The sequence below is a fragment of the Rhipicephalus microplus genome, chromosome 1 (genome assembly GCF_043290135.1).
Source record: "Rhipicephalus microplus isolate Deutch F79 chromosome 1, USDA_Rmic, whole genome shotgun sequence".
In the NCBI taxonomy this organism is placed as follows: Eukaryota; Metazoa; Arthropoda; class Arachnida; order Ixodida; family Ixodidae; genus Rhipicephalus; species Rhipicephalus microplus.
The window spans coordinates 10,813,719-10,832,655 of NC_134700.1; the positions used below are offsets into that span (position 1 = coordinate 10,813,719).

Here is an 18,937-nt window from a genome sequence, read left to right on the forward strand (position 1 = left end):
TTTCCAGATCCACGACAGCATCGATTTCGGGATGTAGTTTGTCACCCCCTCCATCTTGGGCAGGCCGCTTCGATCGAGCTCCTGAAGAATTTGCAGCTTTTCTTCAAGCGAGAGTGCATGTTGCGGCCGCTTCCTTTCCATCAAGCTAAAAAACACCGTGAAATTACCTAGAGGGCACTCTGGCGCTGCGGTCGTTAAGCGACCATGGGAATGATGGGTAGTGCACACATTTGCCTAGTCTTCGTACTGTCGTGGCTCTCGACGCTGTTCACCAGTAGTCGCTTCGGATCCCAGCGCTGATCACCAGTTGTTGCAGATCGTGGTCTACCCGGTCTTTTGTGGTAGCGTGGTGTATCTTCGGATTGAGGAAACGAATGCTGACAAAATAGGGATACGAAAAAAAAACAGGTTTATGGCACTATTTACAATTATTTACAGCATGAGGTTATTTACAGCATGAACCACGAGCGTGGTGGTTGAACCGTTACATGGTTCAGAGCGACGTCCTGCATTCTGCAGTGTCGTTTTAAACCCTGTCGGGCTCCTCCTCCTTGATTGGAACGTCAATCACACACACACAAGACCGCCCACAGGGCATAAATCAGTAGCACATAATCCACCGAATAGTTATTGCCCCTCTTGACGCAATGATCTGAGGATAGGGGAAGTGGGGTTCCTTCCCGGAACAATTTTGCGGTTCGGTTGCTTTTCCCGCCTTTCCCAGGAAAGGCAGCCAAGGAGTAAACACTTAAATCGCGGAGACACGACCTGTGCGGTTGGTCTGCTTCGCCGTCTCGCTAAACAAGCCGGCCCGGAGGAATCGTTTGTAGGGATTTAGGCTCACGGACCGTCTTCTAATCTCTTTGTCACTCCCGGCCGCTGGACACTGGTTTCGAGAGAACTGGGGTTCCAGGTGTGAGAGCGCTGCCCAGCTACGTTTCTCAGCGACAGCATGGCGCCTACTGACGACGGTGATAACAGCTTCCCCCTCGCCAGATGAGTCACGGAGGGCAGCAGTCACCGCTGCTGCTCGCAGGGACGACGAAAGGGTTCGTTGTTGAATGGCAGAAACTCGCCTTCGCTGGTCGCACTGTCTGAGTAATTGCCGAAAACTTCGACAGCGTCTCTGAAACTGGACCACATGCACAAGCAAGCACTCGGCCCCCTTCGATCAAACCAAGCCAAAAGAGGGATGGCAAACCAATTTCCATAACTAGCTTTAACAAAAAGCTCACACTCAAAACTCTCAGTACTCACTTCTGCTGACAAACCAGACATGCTACCTTACATCCGCATACGTTTAGATGTAAAGGTCCCATTCTTAACAGTGCCTTCAATCATTTCTCTGTTTTTCCAGATCCACGACAGCATCGATTTTGGGATGTATTTTTCACCACCTCCATCTTGGGCAGGCCGCTTCGATAAAGCTCCTGAAGAATTTGCAGCTTTTCTTCAACATAATACCTTGTACAAAAAAAACCAACTTTATCAATTTTGATACATTGTCAAGGACGCTTTTGAATAACTTAGAAAGAATGGCTGAGCGCTTCTGAGTTTCCATTCAATTTGCCTTTCTTATACTTCTTATAGATGTCAAAATTATATTGCACAAGAATCAAGCTCCACCTCAAAAGGCGACTGTTCTTCGATGTCGCATTTTTGAGCCAGGTAAGGGGACAATGGTCTGTTTCTACTGTAAATTTAGCACCTCCGAGGTAACACTGAAACTTATGAATGGCCCACACAATGCAAGCGCACTCCTTTTCTGAAGCGCAGTACGCCATCTCACGAGAGATCAATAGAGCACGGGATGTTCTTTACCATCGTCATCCTTCTGACATAGAACGACTCCTAGACCTCGATCGCTAGCATCACACTGGACTGTGAATTTGCGGTCGTAATCAGGAGCTTTCAAGACCGGACGGATGATCAATGCTGCCTTCAGTTTTAAAAAGGCAGTTTCTTTCTTTTCATCCCAGGCCACTTTCGTCGGCTCTGTCCCGCGGAGAGCACTGGTCCGGAACTCGGGTTAAGCGAGCACTAAAATTGTCCTAATGTCCGTTTTTGTTTATGGCCGCCAATAACCGTCTACAACTGAGGCATGAAGCTCACCAGCCTCTCGAAAGCTTAACCTAAGCTGTGACCTAACGGTCTACCTCAACGGTTAGGGAAAGCTTTATGATCTGCTCATGATCACTACATCAATCATCTTCAAAGAAAACCAACACAACATAGAGACAAACACTGCTTTCTAGCAGGTTCGTTCGGTTAAAGTTACCGTCCTGTGCTAACGCCTTTGATTGAAAAAACCACTGAGGTCTCCTGAGCGTTTTCAATTAATATCATTCCTACAGCGCTGCAAAATGCATGGCACTACTAACCAAACGCTTAATCCTTTACAGTTTGTCTAATCACTCATCCTTACGTTATGTTGTAACACACCGTCTACAACAGAAAAATAATCCTAGGTGCAGTACTCATCAAAGGCCCCTTACAACACTTGCACTGGTTTATGCTAAAACCGTGCCCCAATGACTCAATTCTCAATGCGCGCAACGACAACTCCACAGTGTCGCGCCAAACTTAATCATTTTACGAAATCATTCGGTTTTTGCTAACATCTTCCTCAAATGCTCATTCACGCCACATCCTTATAGCTGTGAAGGCATACGATATTCCACTAAACCTTTGAAAAAAACTAGAAAAATAACACATTTTCTCGGTTTTTACCTTATGCAAATTTTCGCACTTATGATTAAACTAACTCCAATTTTCAGCCTTTAGTTCGGCAGTTTTCCTTTTGAAAAATTTAACACCGCGTCTCGAAACTTACAAAATCAAACTGGCTGAAATCTGCATCTCCAATGTAACAATGAGTAAACATAATTAACATGCACATGCAACAATTGTTCAAACTGACCGCCCCCTTTTCTAAACTAGATTCGCTTGAATCGCACACGATGGGGTTGCGGTCCCGGCGGTTTTTGAGCACGCCAGAGGCTACAAAACGTACGAATGCTAGGCTGTGTCCTGCTGTCACGCCTCATTCTGCATTTCGGCCAGCTCTCCTCAGGAATGTGCAAGGGATGCCAAAAGCAGGGGGGAAGCCTGGGTAACAGTGTCTTTGTGGTCGCCCCCCCGCAGTACTTAGCCGTTGTGCCTTTTGGACTTTGACTCTTCGGGCAAGGCCGCTTTCCCAAAGTCGTTGAACTGAACCGAACGTTTCGTTGGGGTGACGCACCTCGTTTTCCCCCTCTACACCTGGCTGGCCGCTTGTGCCTCCATGAACGCCACCATTGACGTTTCCTGAAACGGATTAACGGCCTAGCCTGTCGTCTTTGTTGGGAAGTAGTGGGACCTGCCCTAGGCTTACGCAGTGCCGAACGCCTCTGCTTCTTCCTTTTCTGCGATGTTTGCAAACCAGCTCGGTATTATCGCTGCACTGCTGAAGCGTGGCGTTCTTGCTCTTATCGGCCACTGTGCTATCCATGCCTACATTTGACGATGTGGAAGCGTCCTTTCGAGGCATGAGGATTGTTTCCAGCTCCTTACTGAGCCCATTAGGGCTGCTAGCCCCCACCTCCTCCTTGCAAGAACCGTTTTTTGAAACGGCCTCTACCTTCAGACCGGCCAAGGCCTCGCTCTCGACATGCTCTCCGATTTCCTGAATGGTGGTATCCTCCTCTAACTGCTCAGTAGCCAAGCTACCCCTGTTCCCATTCAGAAGTAAAGTGAACCTGTCTGATGCTAGCGGAAGTAACGCATACTCGCGAGATTCCTTCTCTGAGTGACGGATCTCAAGTGTCTCGCTATCACGTTTGTCCGTTTGTCTGAACTGCTTTCCTTCATTTTCACCACTTTTGCATTACGCACTTCCTCTATAGCATTTTTCTCAGACGTTAAATGAGTTGCCAATTTTCGTTTTTTTGAACGGGTTAACGCTTCACCAAAAACCTGTCACCAAAAAGAATGCCCTTCTCTCGCAATAACATATATGACTTGTTTGAGAACAAGTACGGATAAGATTTAGGGAGTTTTTCTGAAACTGCAGCCTCGGTTGTTAGTTTACCAAAGGGGCCCTCAATTACAACGGTTGCGACGGGCAAGCATACTATCTGCTCTTCCACCACCTGGCGGATCCAAGAGCACTGTCCTGTGTTGTCGGATGGTGACACATACGACGGGTGGACAACATCCATTGTTGCTGCCGAGTCACGCAGCACTTTGCATGGCTTTCCATTCAGTACCAGGTCATTCATGTAAGGCTCCAGTAACCTCATGTTTTCTTCGCAGTCACTGACAAATGAAAACGCCCTCTTTTCTTTTCGGCAGTGCGCTGCTATGTGACCGGTCTCATTACATCTGAAGCAAGTGAACGGTTTCTTAACTTCAAAAACATTCTTCGCTTTTCCCGCGTTTTGCCTCTCCTCACTTGGTTCACTATCCTCCTTCTTTTCAAATTTGCAAGACGGGACCTTTCTTTTCCTTTTCTCATTTCGAAAACACGAAAAATGTTTCCCATAACCTTTATTCGAGTTTGATATGGAATTATAGGTTCTATCGACTCCCTGTTGCTGCTATAATATCTGTGTGATGCGTACTCTTCGACAAGTCCAGCCACTTTCGTTGCAGAACTTATGTCACCGCGGTACAGTAACCAGTTTTTATCCTGCTCTGGGAGACAGTTCAAAAAGTGTTCCAACAGAAACAGCGTTCCTGTCACTGTATGACTCGGTGCTCTTTAGCCATTCTGTCAAATTTGCTCTCATTTTGTACAGAAAGTCAGGATAGCTCTCGCTCTTAGACTTTTTAGCGCCCCAAAATCTTTGTCCAAAAGCCTCTGCGCAAAGTCTTTACTTTCTTAGAAGGCAAGCCTTGACCTTCTCATAGTTGTCTGCGTCCTTCTTGCTGAGTCGCGCAACGACCTCCGCTGCCTCGCAGAGCAGAACCGTGAGTAGCCTTTGTGACCAGGTGTCTTGCTCGAATGACATTTTCTCACACATTCGTTCAAAGTTTACCAGGTACAGACCAATATCCCCCGATACCACGTATGACTGGATGTACCGGGACATCTTGAACTCTGCCGCCTTGTTGGGGTAAGGTACCAATTGCTGGGAACCACTGCCCAATCTTTCCCTCAACTCAAGTTCTCGTTTGCGGATCTCGATCTCGTGCGCCTGTTTTTCTGCGTCACGTTCACGTTCTATGCGACGTTCCTCTCTCTCAAATTCCAGTCTTTTTGTTTCACGCTCGCATTCCAAGCGACGCTCCTCCCTTTCGTGCTCACGCCTCTCTTCCTCGTCTTTCTGCTGTCTCTTTTTTTTACTGATGAGGTCCCATGCTTCACAAAGCTTCTCATCATCAGCCCCCAAATTATTAATCACTTGAATAATTATGGGTTTTCATGCCAAACCCTTTGTATCGATCCCCAATTCCTCACACAACACCAACAAGTCTTACTTCTGCAGCTCCCGTAAGTCCATGATCGTATTGAGTGCTCACTACTTCCAATATAAACTTCCCGAAACGGCGAAACTGAGTCTTTCAGCAAAGTTACCTACCAGTTCTAAAATTGACCCTCTTTTAGAACCTGGTTCACTCAAAGGAAAAGCCAAGCACTCACCCATACGTGATACAAGTCTCGAGCCAGCTGCTTCCCTTTTGCCGACTGTTGTTGTCACTTGTAGCTTCGTATCCGACCGCTGCCAACCAGTTGTTGTGAATCCCACCGCTGCCACCAGTTGTTGCGGCTCTCAGCGCTGTTCACCAGTAGTCGCTTCGGATCCCAGCGCTGATCACCAGTTATTGCGGATCGGGGTCTACCCGGTCTTTTAAAGTAGCGTGGTGTAGCTTCGTGTTTAGGAAACGATCGCTGACAAAATGGGGATACGAAAAACAAACGGTTTATGGCACTATTTACAATTATTTACAGCACGAGGTTATTTACAGCATGAACCACGAGCGTGGTGGTTGAACCGTTACATGGTTCACAGTGACGTCCTGCATTCTGCAGCGTCGTTTTAAACCCTGTCGGGCTCCTCCTCCTTGATTGAAACGACAATCACACACAGAAGACACCGCCCACAGGGCATAATTCAGTAGCACATAATCCGCAGAATAGTTATTGCCTGTCTTGATGCAATGCTCTGTTGATAGGGGAAGTGGGTTCCGGAACAATTTGGCGGTTCGGTTGCTTCTTTCGCCTTTCTCAGGAAGGGCAGCCAAGGAGTAAACACTTGAATCGCGGAGACAAGACCTGTGCAGTTGGTCTGCTTCGCCATCTCGCTAAACAAGCCGGCCCGAAAGAATCGTTTGTAGGGATTTAGGCTCACGGACCGTCTTCTAATCCCTTTGTCGCTCCCTGCCGCTGGACGCTGGTTCCTAGAGAACTGGGGTTCCAGGCGTGGGAGCGCTGCCCAGCTACGTTTCTCAGCGACGGCAAGGCGTCTACTGACGACGGTCATAACAGTACTTGCGGGCGGCGAATCGTACTTGCGGCTTCATTTATTGCTGGTTACGGATTTGTTTTGAAAGAAAGAACGAACCCTTTTGAACTTAGTGACTTAATTCAATATGGTAAGTCTAATGAAATAAGGTTGTGAAGCACAAAAGGTGAACATTTGCTAATTTATGTTTTCGTGAAAAAACAGGTCCAAGTCACGCAAAGACACACGGAGCCAGAAGTACGAAAATTAGACAAATGAAGGAAAGGTAAGGAGAAGGCATGCACAGCCGGCGCAGGGCGTGAAAAATGTGGTGGAAATTACGTCACGTGTGGCCATATTCACTAGGCACAATGGCGGCGTTTTGTTATTATTGATGTAGTGCGGTGCGGCACCGTTCAGGCGGTCCAGCGGCGATGTGCACGTTTTCATGGGCCTCGCACCTAACCGTGGCGTACTGCAGGTGTTCGACAGCATCCACTCTTTGTGCTGCATTGTTAGCTACGCGATTTTCCTCCGGTGGTGGTTGTAACCAGGTGTCTGAACTAGAAACCACGGAACGAGCGCGCGTATACGTACTCCGAATTTGCAGCGTCCGTCAAAATTATGCTGAAAAGCCATCATAAAAGATAATGACTGTGCTCAAGAATTCGTTCAATGAATGCCTTGCAAATTAATCACAGTTATGCGGTGTTGCTTCTTATGACAACGGACGATGCATTTGCGGTCCACAGGCTCTTATTTAGACTGTAATCTAATCTTGCTTTTTATGTTCCTGTACAGTTACAACATGCTTCTGCGCATTAAAGTTCCTGTTCTGCTTCGCTTAAGATGCTCCCTCTTCGCAATATTGTCTCGCTCTTCGCAATATTGTCTGTATTGTGGCAAAACTCGTTAAAATGCCTACACGCACCTGCACAAGGTAACTAGGTGCACCTCACTAGATGCGCGTGCTTGTGCATTCAGAAGCTGACAAAGCCGTTCGAACGATCTTGACGAAGTGATGTTGACTTTTTCTCACGCATTCCTTCGGCTAACTTACCCCCCTTTCGACCTAACGCGATCCTGGTCTCCGTTCTCCGTAGCTACTAGTGCGCGTGAATCACACTGGAGACGTGTTCCCACGCACTTTCGGGTGGTCTTCGCTGCTTTCGTCCTAATGAAATCATGGCCTTTGGGATATCCGTAGGAACCAGTGCGCGTCGGACAAAAGAGCGGCGAAAACAAAGAGGCCGGCGCAAACTCAACGGGCTGCCACGCACACAAGCTCCACCGGCGCAGACTTTACTGGCATAATTACGGACCTCCGGGTTTATTGCAGAGAAGACATTTTTTTCTTTTTTTATCGTTGTGTCTAGCCCACAGCCTGACCGAAAATTTCATAAAGCCTAAAGAGAAGTACAAAAGGGGGAAAAAGTGATCTGAAAGAAGCTGTACAAATTTCGGTGCCTGGTTCGTCGCGCGGCAATGTCCGAAATATCATCTTTATTTTCACAAAGAACACATGAAATGAAGAAAAAAGCTTAACGTGCACCTTGCCGTGTTTATCGTAAACGCCGGCAGTGCAAGAGTACAACAGCCATACGCAGAGATTTCGTCAACCGTATCGCGGCAGGACAGCGTGTTGAAATCCGTTCCGTTGGTTTCTGATAGCACCGGCGCGCAGGCCACGTGCTATTTGAGACAGAGAGGGAGTCACGCCTTCTGCTTCGCATTCATATGTCAACAAGAGAGGAGAATTTGCCTAGTCAATATGGCCGACTTCCGGCTTCATCTCGGCTTCACAACGAGTGACGTCAGGGCCTCTCCTTACCTTTCCTTCCTCCGTGGACAAGTGTGTGTACTACCCATCATTCCCATGCTCGCTGAAGCGCCGTGTGTTGCAGCTCCCATAGACACCAGCGCCAGAGTTCCCTCTAGAGCATATTAAGAAACTCTACGCCCACAGCCACAAGCGAGAATGGCTACTGAATTGGCTTGTCTCGATCTCGAGGTGTTGCCATAGTTGTGAGACTACTTTTGGCATGAGTGAGTCTTTGCTGTGTTTAGATTTTGTGCCGTTTAACTGTAGATGACCAATAAGCAGTGTTTCGAATAACCGATTAATTTTACTGCGCAACACATAGAAATCCAGCTATATGAGGCCGTTTAGGTCGTTAATGAGGCATTTTCGTTTAAGCGAGTTTCGTTTATTGGGAGTCCACTGTACATTAATGACTTCTCAGAGACGCTAATATCAAACATGAGGCCGTACGCAGATGATAGTGTTATTTAAAAATCAATACACAGTATGGACGATATTTGTGCTTTACAACGTGATCTTGACATTGTGGTAAGGTGGTGTGAGGAATGGAAGATGTGTTTGAATGTAAAAAAAATGTTGCTTCGTTAGCTTTACCAGAAAACGTGAACTTTTTTACTCGTCCTACAGCTTGTCAGTAGCACAACTTGACCGTGTTGAACATTTTAAGTACCTCGGTGTATACTTGTCTGCCAATTTATCTTGAAATAAGCATATAGGTTACATAACTGGCAAGGGCAACGGTGTGTTAAACTTTATTAAACCCAACTTCAAGTTTGCCCGAAAAAAGTCTGAAAGAGGCTTTGTATGTTACAAATGTCCGACCTATCCTTGAATATGCCTGTACAGTGTGGGATCCTCATGGGCAAACTCTAATATATAAACTAGAATGGATACAAAACCGCGGAGCACGGTTTGTAAGTAATAATTACAATTCTAACTCCAGTATTACATGCATTAGGAATAACTTAGGATAAAAGCCTCTTGAGCAGCGCAGGAAATTCTTGTGATTGAAGTTTTTCCATTCTATACGCTGTGATGAAATCCGCATTAACAAGGGTTTATACATGATGAGCCCACACTGCATGTCACATAGAAATCACTAAAAAATTCCACGAAGTCAGCTGTCACGCTGGTGACTTTGCAAAATCTTTTTTTTCCTTTTACCATTCGCGAATGGAATAACCTGGATGCCTGTGTTGCTGATCTTTCATCTGATGCTTTTTGTTCATCACTACAAGATGTGTGCTTTTTGTGAATGCGCAGGAGCTGCTGCGCAAATGTGTGCCACTTTCGACGGCGCCAACATGCGCTTTGTTTAACTGTGATTCTGCTTCTTTTTCCCTCGCCCACTTGGGCAATGTAGGATGCACTAATAGATAAATAATTAAATAAAATCTTTCGAATGCATTGTGTTGGTTGCAAGTCATGCACATCTTTGGTGGGTGTAGTGCATGGCTCCATGCTCGAAGTGATGCTTCAATTAAGGAATATTCATGGAGCTGCGAACACGAACATGCGCTTCTTAATGATGTGTGTACTGTTCTTGTAGGTACTAACTACACAATGCTAGCTGGGCGTCTGTAGCAGTTCTGTGGAAGTAGGCGGCCAGTCATTTCCAACAGTATCGTGCGTTTGTGGGGTTGTTGCGAATTCCCGATTAAAACTGTCACTCAACGAGTTCACACCGCTGTGCACATTGTTATGTAATCAATTGCATCACTCATACAATAAGTGATGACATCACTTATCAAGGGTGATTAGTTGTTGATCGCACATTGTCTGTGCACTGCCTAAAGGGCTTGATATTGCTTTGAGATCCACTTTAGGCTGCATTGTAATAACATTTCTATCAATACTCAAGTGTGCGGCACAGGATCGAGTCAGTATATGTGACTGTTGAAGCTATGTGTGGTAGCTCGAGCATAAGCCATGGATGATGTCAACAATGACAGCATCCGTGCGCATTGGTGTCATTTGAGCGCTCATACCCACATGCGTTCAATCGAGTATTTAAGGATAGGGTACGTTTGTATATCCCTCGGTCAATAACCACTCACGGCATGCCCCTCAGTGCCAGGGAATGGGCTTGGTTGTTGGAATTTGTCGGGCACTTACTCTGAAAGCAAACTTTGAAGCGATTTATGAAAAATTCCTTTGATAAATGCTTGCCGGTGCTTATTGCAGGAATGTAGCCAGGACTTTTTTCTGTGGGGCAGGAGGAGGGGGGGCGGCACTTGTTGAAGGCTTTGAAAAACTCGTATTTTCATTATTTATTATTGGCAAAACACCTTGCTTTATCTGAATGTGCCCGTTTGCATTTGTTTTTGTTTTTTTGTTGATGTAAACCAGCTTTATGTCTGTGTAAATCAATTATTGTGTTGGTTTTGTTAACCCTTTACGAGTCTGTTTCTCATCTCGATATTATGTTCTTCTTTTCCAGTTGTTTTTTTCATGGTTGCTCACGCTGAACAGGAGCGACAACAGAGGAACCACAAGTTTGATTCCTCCAGCCGTCACAACTTATCAATTTATATTCATAATCATAAATAATAAATATGGAAACATAATTCTGTAATCTGCAGTTTAGTTTGTGAGACTTCACACTATGTACATCACACACATTTAATGAGAATGCTACATTGTAATTCACAAACTTTTTTATCCTGCTTCTTGTATCCCTCTGCTGGAAATTGTTATTTTCAAAAGTGTTATTAAGATAATGCTACATCTAAACTTTTTTTTGCAGTTGCTGGGCATAAGGATAAGTATTACTGTAGTTGCTTAAAAAAAACACTTCGCTATTCCCAGCAGTACTCGTGAAAAAGTAGAGCACGGTTCGATTGAGAAGCTTCAGATAATCGTAGAGTCGCTTGACCCACGTAGGACCGTCACTGGTAAGAGTAGCCCGACTTTCTAAGAAGTGGTAGTGTGATCCTTCACTGAAGAGCGCTTGCAATCTTTCTAAGATGATCGACGGATTCTCCTAGAGTGCACCAGCTCTGACCCACCAAGACAGTCACCCTGTTCCTCTGTAGAGAGTCGTGTACGTGGCAAGTGAAGATCATTGGAAAAGAGTCACGTGTACTCTCATTTTTTTAGTGTTGGACAAGCAGTATCAATACGTGCAATGGGAGGAAACATAAAAACCTAAGACAGAATAGAGGGGGTGTGGCAATATACACCTTTTCGTTCATTTCTAATACTTGAATTTCAGTATTCTAAGTTCTAATCGAAGCAAATTCAAATCTGTTATTATTTGTTAGAAGCTTGAAGTGCTCGAATATTCACACAAGCCGGCAAAAATCGCTAATTGAGAAGCTGATGTCGTTGACATTTCAAAACCACCCACCTGTGCTGCTTTCCTCGCGACTGACAAAGGCAGCATCGATGTCCTCCAGCAGTATGATGCTCTGCTGGGGCGCCACTGACATGAGATGCTGCAGACGGTCGTCCGACAGGCCCCGCTCACTCAAGTTGAGCACACAGATGCTGTACTCAAGGGCACCCGCCAGGGCTGTGCTGCGTGAGACATTAGGAGATGCTTGACTGCTTCGCGAGCATGGAAATCATCACAGTCGTCAACTTCGTTGAGGCGCGTGCTTCCACCACTAAAGGTGCTTTCAGTGTTTGAGACTAATTTCGCACTCAAGCTAATGACGCTAGTATTTTGCGTTTGGAAACGGTGAGCTGCACTCTACAGAAATTATCATAAATGCTTGAAGAAGCGAGTAGGATAAAGCCTGAGGAAGCATAAGTAAATTCTGTAGAAGCTTTTTCCATATATTGGGCCGAAGCTAGCCATCAATCGCAGCTTTAAAAAAAAATAACACCACTACAATGAAAGATCTGATCATCACATGTTTTATTCTATTCTTCTGAAGACATATGTACTGCCAGTCCTCCTTGAAAGACCTATATTCCACTGACACAAGGCAGCACATCATCAGTATATTGAACAGTTTCTCACTGGAAATGCTAACACTGCAAAGTATCCAAAGTTTTACGGGTCATACTTTCAAGCTGAGCTCCAAAAGCTGCATCTGAGTATGGTGGCTGACATTGCAGGGCAGCGAAACCTTCAGTCAGAAAATTTGAAAATGCTGTTCAGATGTTCAGGGTTGGAAAATACGAGCACCTGAGAGTGCTGCTTCCCGACATACTCACGTTAAAAGGGTGTGATTGATAATAATGAATGAGTAATATATGGCACTGCTCATGGGCTTTTTGTTGTTCTACTTTTACATTTGTTTTTATTCTTTCACCCCTGTGACGTATGCAATAAATGTTTTGTTAAACGTAAGCGCTTGCGTCTCGTGTTCTTGTGTGAAATTCGTGCGCTTCCCGAGTTGTATTGAAAGTTGGGCGAATTAGTAATGATTCATTTTTTAAGGTAAACAGTGTGAAAAACGAGGACAGATATGTAGGAAGACACAGGACAAGTGCCGACTTTCAACTGAAAAATTTAATGAAGAAACATTGTATATATATATATATATATATATATATATATGTGACGCTACAACGACTGGGTGACCTGGCCCGGCTCTTACTCCATGTTTATTCTAATCTCACTTCTTCCTTCTCGGCTTCTACCAATCATCACTTTATACATCACACGATTTCCCCTCCCCCTGAAAGAAGGCATGGATTACAAACAAGGAAAAGTACACAAGGAGAGGTTGAGAAGTCACAAATGTCAAAATGCACAATTGGTTTCATGGCCCCGTGGTGTTCCGTAAACTCGCAAAACTTCAGGAAAGAGTGCAGCAGTCCGGTTAACGCAGGAGTTTTGGTGGGCAAGGCTGATATCATGTGACATATGATGAAATGGATGGTTTGTAGAAGCAGAGAAGAAAGAAGTGACAATAGAATAAACATGGCGTATGGGCCACGCCACGTCTCCCGCATCTAGAGTCACACGAGTCGACAGTATGAAGACCTGGTAGCGACTTTAAACCGGCCATCATCATCGAACATCTCAGCCAGACGCAGTGACTGAATGTGAACCACACAAGTGCATTCCAACTCTACACCATGACCAGCATCATGACAGCACCATCGACTGACCTTCCCATCCCCAAGTACACCGGAGCAGCGGACGATGGACTTGTACAGGACTGGTTCAACCTGTTCGAGCTCCACGCTACCGCTGCATCAGGGTCGGAACGGGAGATGGTTACGAACTTCAGCGACTACGTCACCGGCGAGGCATTTAAATTTTACCTCACCCACATATTTGACAACGATGAGTCTTGGCAAAAGATAAAAGAAGAAATGATCATCTGGTTTCAAGACTATAATGAAGATTCGATTAAAACACGCACTCTCAATGCATTCGAACTCCGTCATCGCAGTCATAAGCAGCCTTCACGGATTCGACCACGGATCATGGATTTACATTTCCCGTCAGGTGAAGCTAGCCACGTGCTAACGGAAAGACCACGCGATCGTTTTCCCAACCTTCCATCTGGTTCCTCATCAGCGCAATTATTGCCAATGCTTAACTCTTCGCTGCATAAAGATTTGAATCCACTATTTATAACCCAGGTGCATTTAATACTTCGTGCGGCATGCGTACCTTGCAAACTGACTTGGTATCACCTGTCATCAACATTACTGATAAACCTAAGGAAGCACCTCATAAGACCGTCACATTTACGCATGATGAGTTAGTAAATCAGCGCGAAACCAAACCAGACAACGAGTGTTCACAGAAATCTTATTCGGTCAAAGTATTCAGCTCAGCAGCTCAACAAAGACAGAAGCATTCACAATCAGCATCTTGTGAAGAAAAGTGTTCTGCAGAAGCATCGAGTGTTCATCAATCACAAGATCAAAGCGACGTGAATCCAGTATACAACCTCACTGCATATAATGAAAACAAAACCGCAGGTGCGACTTCTGATGACATAAGTACGCTTCAGGCAACGACCAACAATGAACTGTTTATAAATACAGAAGATTCAAGTGCATCAAACCCGCCACATTATCTTGCGCCGGAAACAGTTGCATTGGTTGGCGTCGTAGAAGCCTGCAGAGGACTCGCTAAGAGTCCTGGCGCAACACGATCAATGTCACACCACAAGCAAGTTGACGAAACGAAGAAATTACAACGTCAACGCATACTTCAACATTGTCAATGGCGAAACAAAACTTCATCGAGTGCACTCTTAAGGCTTGAAGAACATAGCAAAAAGGCCAATCGTGGTGGATACATTCTCCACCAAAGATCAAGAATGTGCCTCCCATCAAACCATCTGCGACATCACCATAGAAAAATTTTCAAAAGCCACAAAAGCACCCCTTGTACTCGGCAGAAACACAGGCAGCGCCCAATCAACCTCGAACAACACGCACGCAAGCTGCCTGCACGACCTGTGCCACGACGAAGAATTCGATGCCTACGATATCCGGACTGTCAATTCTGCAAGGTGTTCGAACCTCGTTTGTTCTTCACAAGAATGCCGGCTGCGATTTCCGCTATCTCCACGTCCAAAGCATTCTTGTGTTATCCAGGGCGCAAGCATCAGCCTCGCCCGCCAGATCTCTTATTGATATGACCGGACTGCCACACTGTCCCCTCAAGTCTTAGCGACGAAGAAGACAACACGTGCATTTTAAAATTTGTGAAACTACCTCTTTATTTTGACATTGGTGACTTCCTAGCCACTCCTTGTTTACTTTTTCTTGTTTGTAAGTTGTAACTCATGCCTTCTTTTGGAGGGAGGGGTATCATGTGACATATGATGGAATGAATGGTTTGTAGAAGCAGAGAAGGAAAAAGTGACAATAGAATAAACATGGCGTATGAGCCACGCCACGTCTCCCGCGTCTAGCGTCACACACACACACACACACACATATATATATATATATATATATATATATATATATATATATATATATATATATATATATATATATATATATTGCAACGAGCAAGGTTGCGTAAAAACACAGGTTATTATTCCAGAAACGTTAGCCGCAACAAGCTGGTACAGGCAGGAACCCGGCAAGCACGAGCCACACACAGACGTCAACGTCTTCTTTCACGCTGGCACAGAGCTGGCGCCACTATGCTTCGGTATAATTACTCCCCGCGCAGAAAGGAGCCAACCTGGCGACCTAGGGAAAGGACACGACAAGGGGGTCATAGCACGGTTTGAGGCTTGATACGTGTACTGTTTCACGCTCACGGCAGCGTTGGTCCGAGGGTGGACCAATGGGCTCAACTTCATAGTTGACAGGAGATGTTTGCCGCACCACACGGTAGGGGCCATGGTATTTCGACGAAAGCTTCGGGGAAAGACCGGGAGGGGTAGACGGGACCCAGAGCCAAACCAGCATTCCTGGGTTATAGTGTACAGTAGACGCAGAGGAATCGTGGTCAGTTTTCTGGCGCCATTGGTCTTGTGCGGTAAATGAGCGAGCGAGTTGACGACACTCTTTGGCATAAGCAGCTGCTTCGGAAACAGGCATTGCTTCGGAAACATCAGGCCTGTAAGGGAGAATGGTGTCCATGGAGCATGATGGCTCACATCCGTACAGAAGGAAGAAAGGAGAAAAGCCAGTGGTTGTTTGTGGCGCAGAGTTGTATGCGTACGTGAGAAAAGGGAGCACTTGGTCCCAATTAGTGTGGTCGTCAGAGGCGTACATGGCAAGCATATCTCCAAGGGTACGGTTAAAGCGTTCTGTCATGCCATTGGTTTGAGGATGGTATGCCGAGGATTTCCTATGGACAGTGCGACATGCCTTGAGTAGCTCGTCGACGGCGTTCGAGAGAAACACGCGTCCACGGTCACTGAGTAATTCACGAGGTGCACCATGTCGCAAAATGAGATGGTGAAGAAAGGACGCAACGTCTTTCGCAGTGGTAGCAGGCAGCGCAGAAGTTTCAGCGTAGCGTGTCAAATGATCCACGGCGATGATAATCCACCGGTTGCCTCGAAGAGAGTTGGGTAGAGGACCATAAATATCAATTCCGACGCGGTCGAATGGTCTCGCTGGGCAGGTTAAGGGTTGCAAAGGGCCAGCAGTGCTGTGAGAAGGCGTCTTGCGTTGTTGACACGTGGTGCATGACCGAACGTACTGGCGAACGTGCCGATACATGCCGCGCCAGTAGTATCTTAGACGAAGGCGAGAGTAAGTCTTAAATATTCCAGCGTGGCCACACTGGGGGTCATCGTGAAAGGCAGCGCAGATGTCCGAACGCAAATGACGAGGGATGACAAGGAGCCACCTACGGCCATCCGTCACGTAATTGCGGCGATACAACAAGCCTTCCCGGACAGCAAAGTGTCTTGCTTGACGAGAGAGGGAGCGTGAAGTCGTTTCTGACAAACTGTGAGAGAGGACGTCGAGCAAAGAATTGATCCAGGGATCCTTGCGCTGTTCGGATGGCATGTCAGTGATGCTCAACGATGACGAATCGCAATTGGCAGTTGATAAGCAGGCAAGGTCAGGAGGCAGTGGAGAACGGGATAGTGCATCGGCGTCTGAATGTCTGCGTCCTGAGCGATAAACAACATGGATATCGTATTCCTGAAGGTGTAAAGCCCAACGAGCGAGGCGGCCAGTAGGATCTTTCATGGACGCTAACCAGCATAAGGCATGGTGATCTGTGACAACATCAAACTGGCGTCCGTAAAGGTAGGTGCGAAATTTTCCTATAGCCCAAATGATAGCCAAGCACTCCTTTTCCGTGACGGAATAGTTGGACTCTGCCTTCGTTAGTGTATGGCTGGCATAGGCGGCAACGTACTCGTCGCAGCCATCCTTGCGTTGAGCGAGAATGGCACCGAGGCTGACACCGCTTGCATCCGTGTGAATTTCAGTGGGTGCATTGGGATCGAAGTGGCGGAGAACTGGCGGAGAGATGAGTAGCCGGCGTAGCGCCGTGAATGCCTCATCGCAGTGGGAATTCCAGCCAGAGAGGTCCGTGCTACGGGAGAGAAGCTGAGTCAGAGGGGCAATTATAGAGGCAAAATTGCGAATGAAACGCCGAAAATAGGAACACAAGCCTACGAAACTACGAAGCTCCTTTAGGGTAGTCAGCTTGTGGTACTCCGCAACGGCACGCAGTTTGGCAGGGTCTGGCGATATTCCTTCTTTTGAAACGACGTGGCCGAGAATTGTGAGTTTGCGGGCGCCAAAACGACATTTCTTGAAGTTAAATTGCAACCCGGCTGCCGTAAGGCACTGGAGAACTTGTTCCAGACGGGAAAGATGAGTTTCGAAATTCGCCGAGAATACAACTATGTCGTCTAAATAGCAAAGACAGATGTGCCATTTAAGTCCCCCGAGGACACTGTCCATCATTCTTTCAAAAGTCGCAGGCGCATTGCAAAGACCGAAGGGCATTACATTAAATTCATATAAGCCGTCAGGGGTCACAAACGCCGTTTTTGGACGGTCTGGTTCAGCCATTGGTACTTGCCAATATCCAGAGCGCAGATCCAGTGAAGAGAAAAACTCCGCACCTTGAAGGCAATCCAAGGCGTCATCAATGTGTGGCAGGGGATAAATATCCTTGCGTGTGATGTTGTTTAGTCGACGATAATCCACGCAAAACCTGATGGAGTCATCCTTTTTTCGTACGAGGACCACTGACGAAGCCCAAGGACTGTGTGAGTGCTGAATAACACCACGTTGCAGCATCTCGTCGACGTGTTGAGTGATGACGTCACGCTCAGCCTGCGAGACGCGGTAGGGGCGCTGACGAAGTGCAGTATGATGACCGGTGTCGATATGGTGAGCGACAACTGACGTGTGTCCCAAGGATGGTTGTCTGAGGTCGAAGGAGGCGCGGAAACGGTCAAGTAGTTGAATGAGCTGATTGCGCTGGTCTTGCGTAAGGCCGGTGTCTACGCTGCGCAACAGAACGTCTTCGTCAGGTAGTGAGGGCGCGGTGCCAGCTGCGACAGCATCCACGGACATCGGTGTCGTATCAGAACGGGCATCGAAAGGAAAGATGTCATCATAAGTGTCAAGACACCCAATGCATTCGCCATGCAATAAGGTAGCGGGACAAGGGAACGGATTGCACACGTACACAGCACTGGAGCCATCGGCAAGTGTTATGACGGCAAACGGGACGACAAGGTTCCGGCGACGAGCGCATCCTTGAGACGGCGTAAATAGGGCAGTTGAATCGGAAACGGAGTTGCACAAAAGAGATACCGCGGCGACCGAAAAAGCAGAAATGACGACGTCAGCGGCGACGATCACCTTTTTGAGTGAGCGAGGAAGATCTATGAATGTCGTGCTGAATGGAAACAAAACGAGTTGAGCACGAGCGCAGTCAACAACCGCATGATTAGCGGAAAGAAAGTTCCATCCCTGGATGATTTCATGAGGCGCATGCGGAAGGACGACAAATTCAACGATGTTAAGCACTCCTTGAATCACAACACGAGCAGTGCATGTGGCAGAAGGTTGGACGTGTTGCGAACTCGCTGTGCGTAAAGAAATTTCAACCAGTGGAGTCGTCACTTTGTTCAGTTTGCGGCATAACACTTCACTGATTATACAAATAGCGGCACCTGTGTCGACAAGAGCAGTTGTGGCGAAACCGTCCACAAACACGGCAATCTGGTTAGGGGGCGATAGATGAGGCCTTGGAAATTTCGTCGGTGGCGCAGCTCTTGCCTCAGGAACTGCCACTGTTAGTTTTCCAACTGGGCGTGGTTGG

General features: G+C 46.6%; 1 protein-coding gene across 15 annotated transcripts in view; it reads right to left on the reverse strand.

Moving 5' to 3' along the window:
- The window catches only part of Bcs1 (mitochondrial chaperone BCS1), a 628,019-nt gene that overhangs the window by 172,408 nt on the left and 436,674 nt on the right, over positions 1-18,937 (reverse strand). For 14 of the 15 annotated variants that reach the window (XM_075884748.1, XM_037429366.2, XM_075883899.1 and 11 more), the window contains one exon: positions 11,597-11,766. In XM_075884748.1, coding sequence (XP_075740863.1) covers positions 11,597-11,766 — 170 coding nt within the window. The remainder of the gene's footprint in view (positions 1-11,596; positions 11,767-18,937) is intronic. The other variant, XM_075883609.1, reaches the window with a different exon arrangement.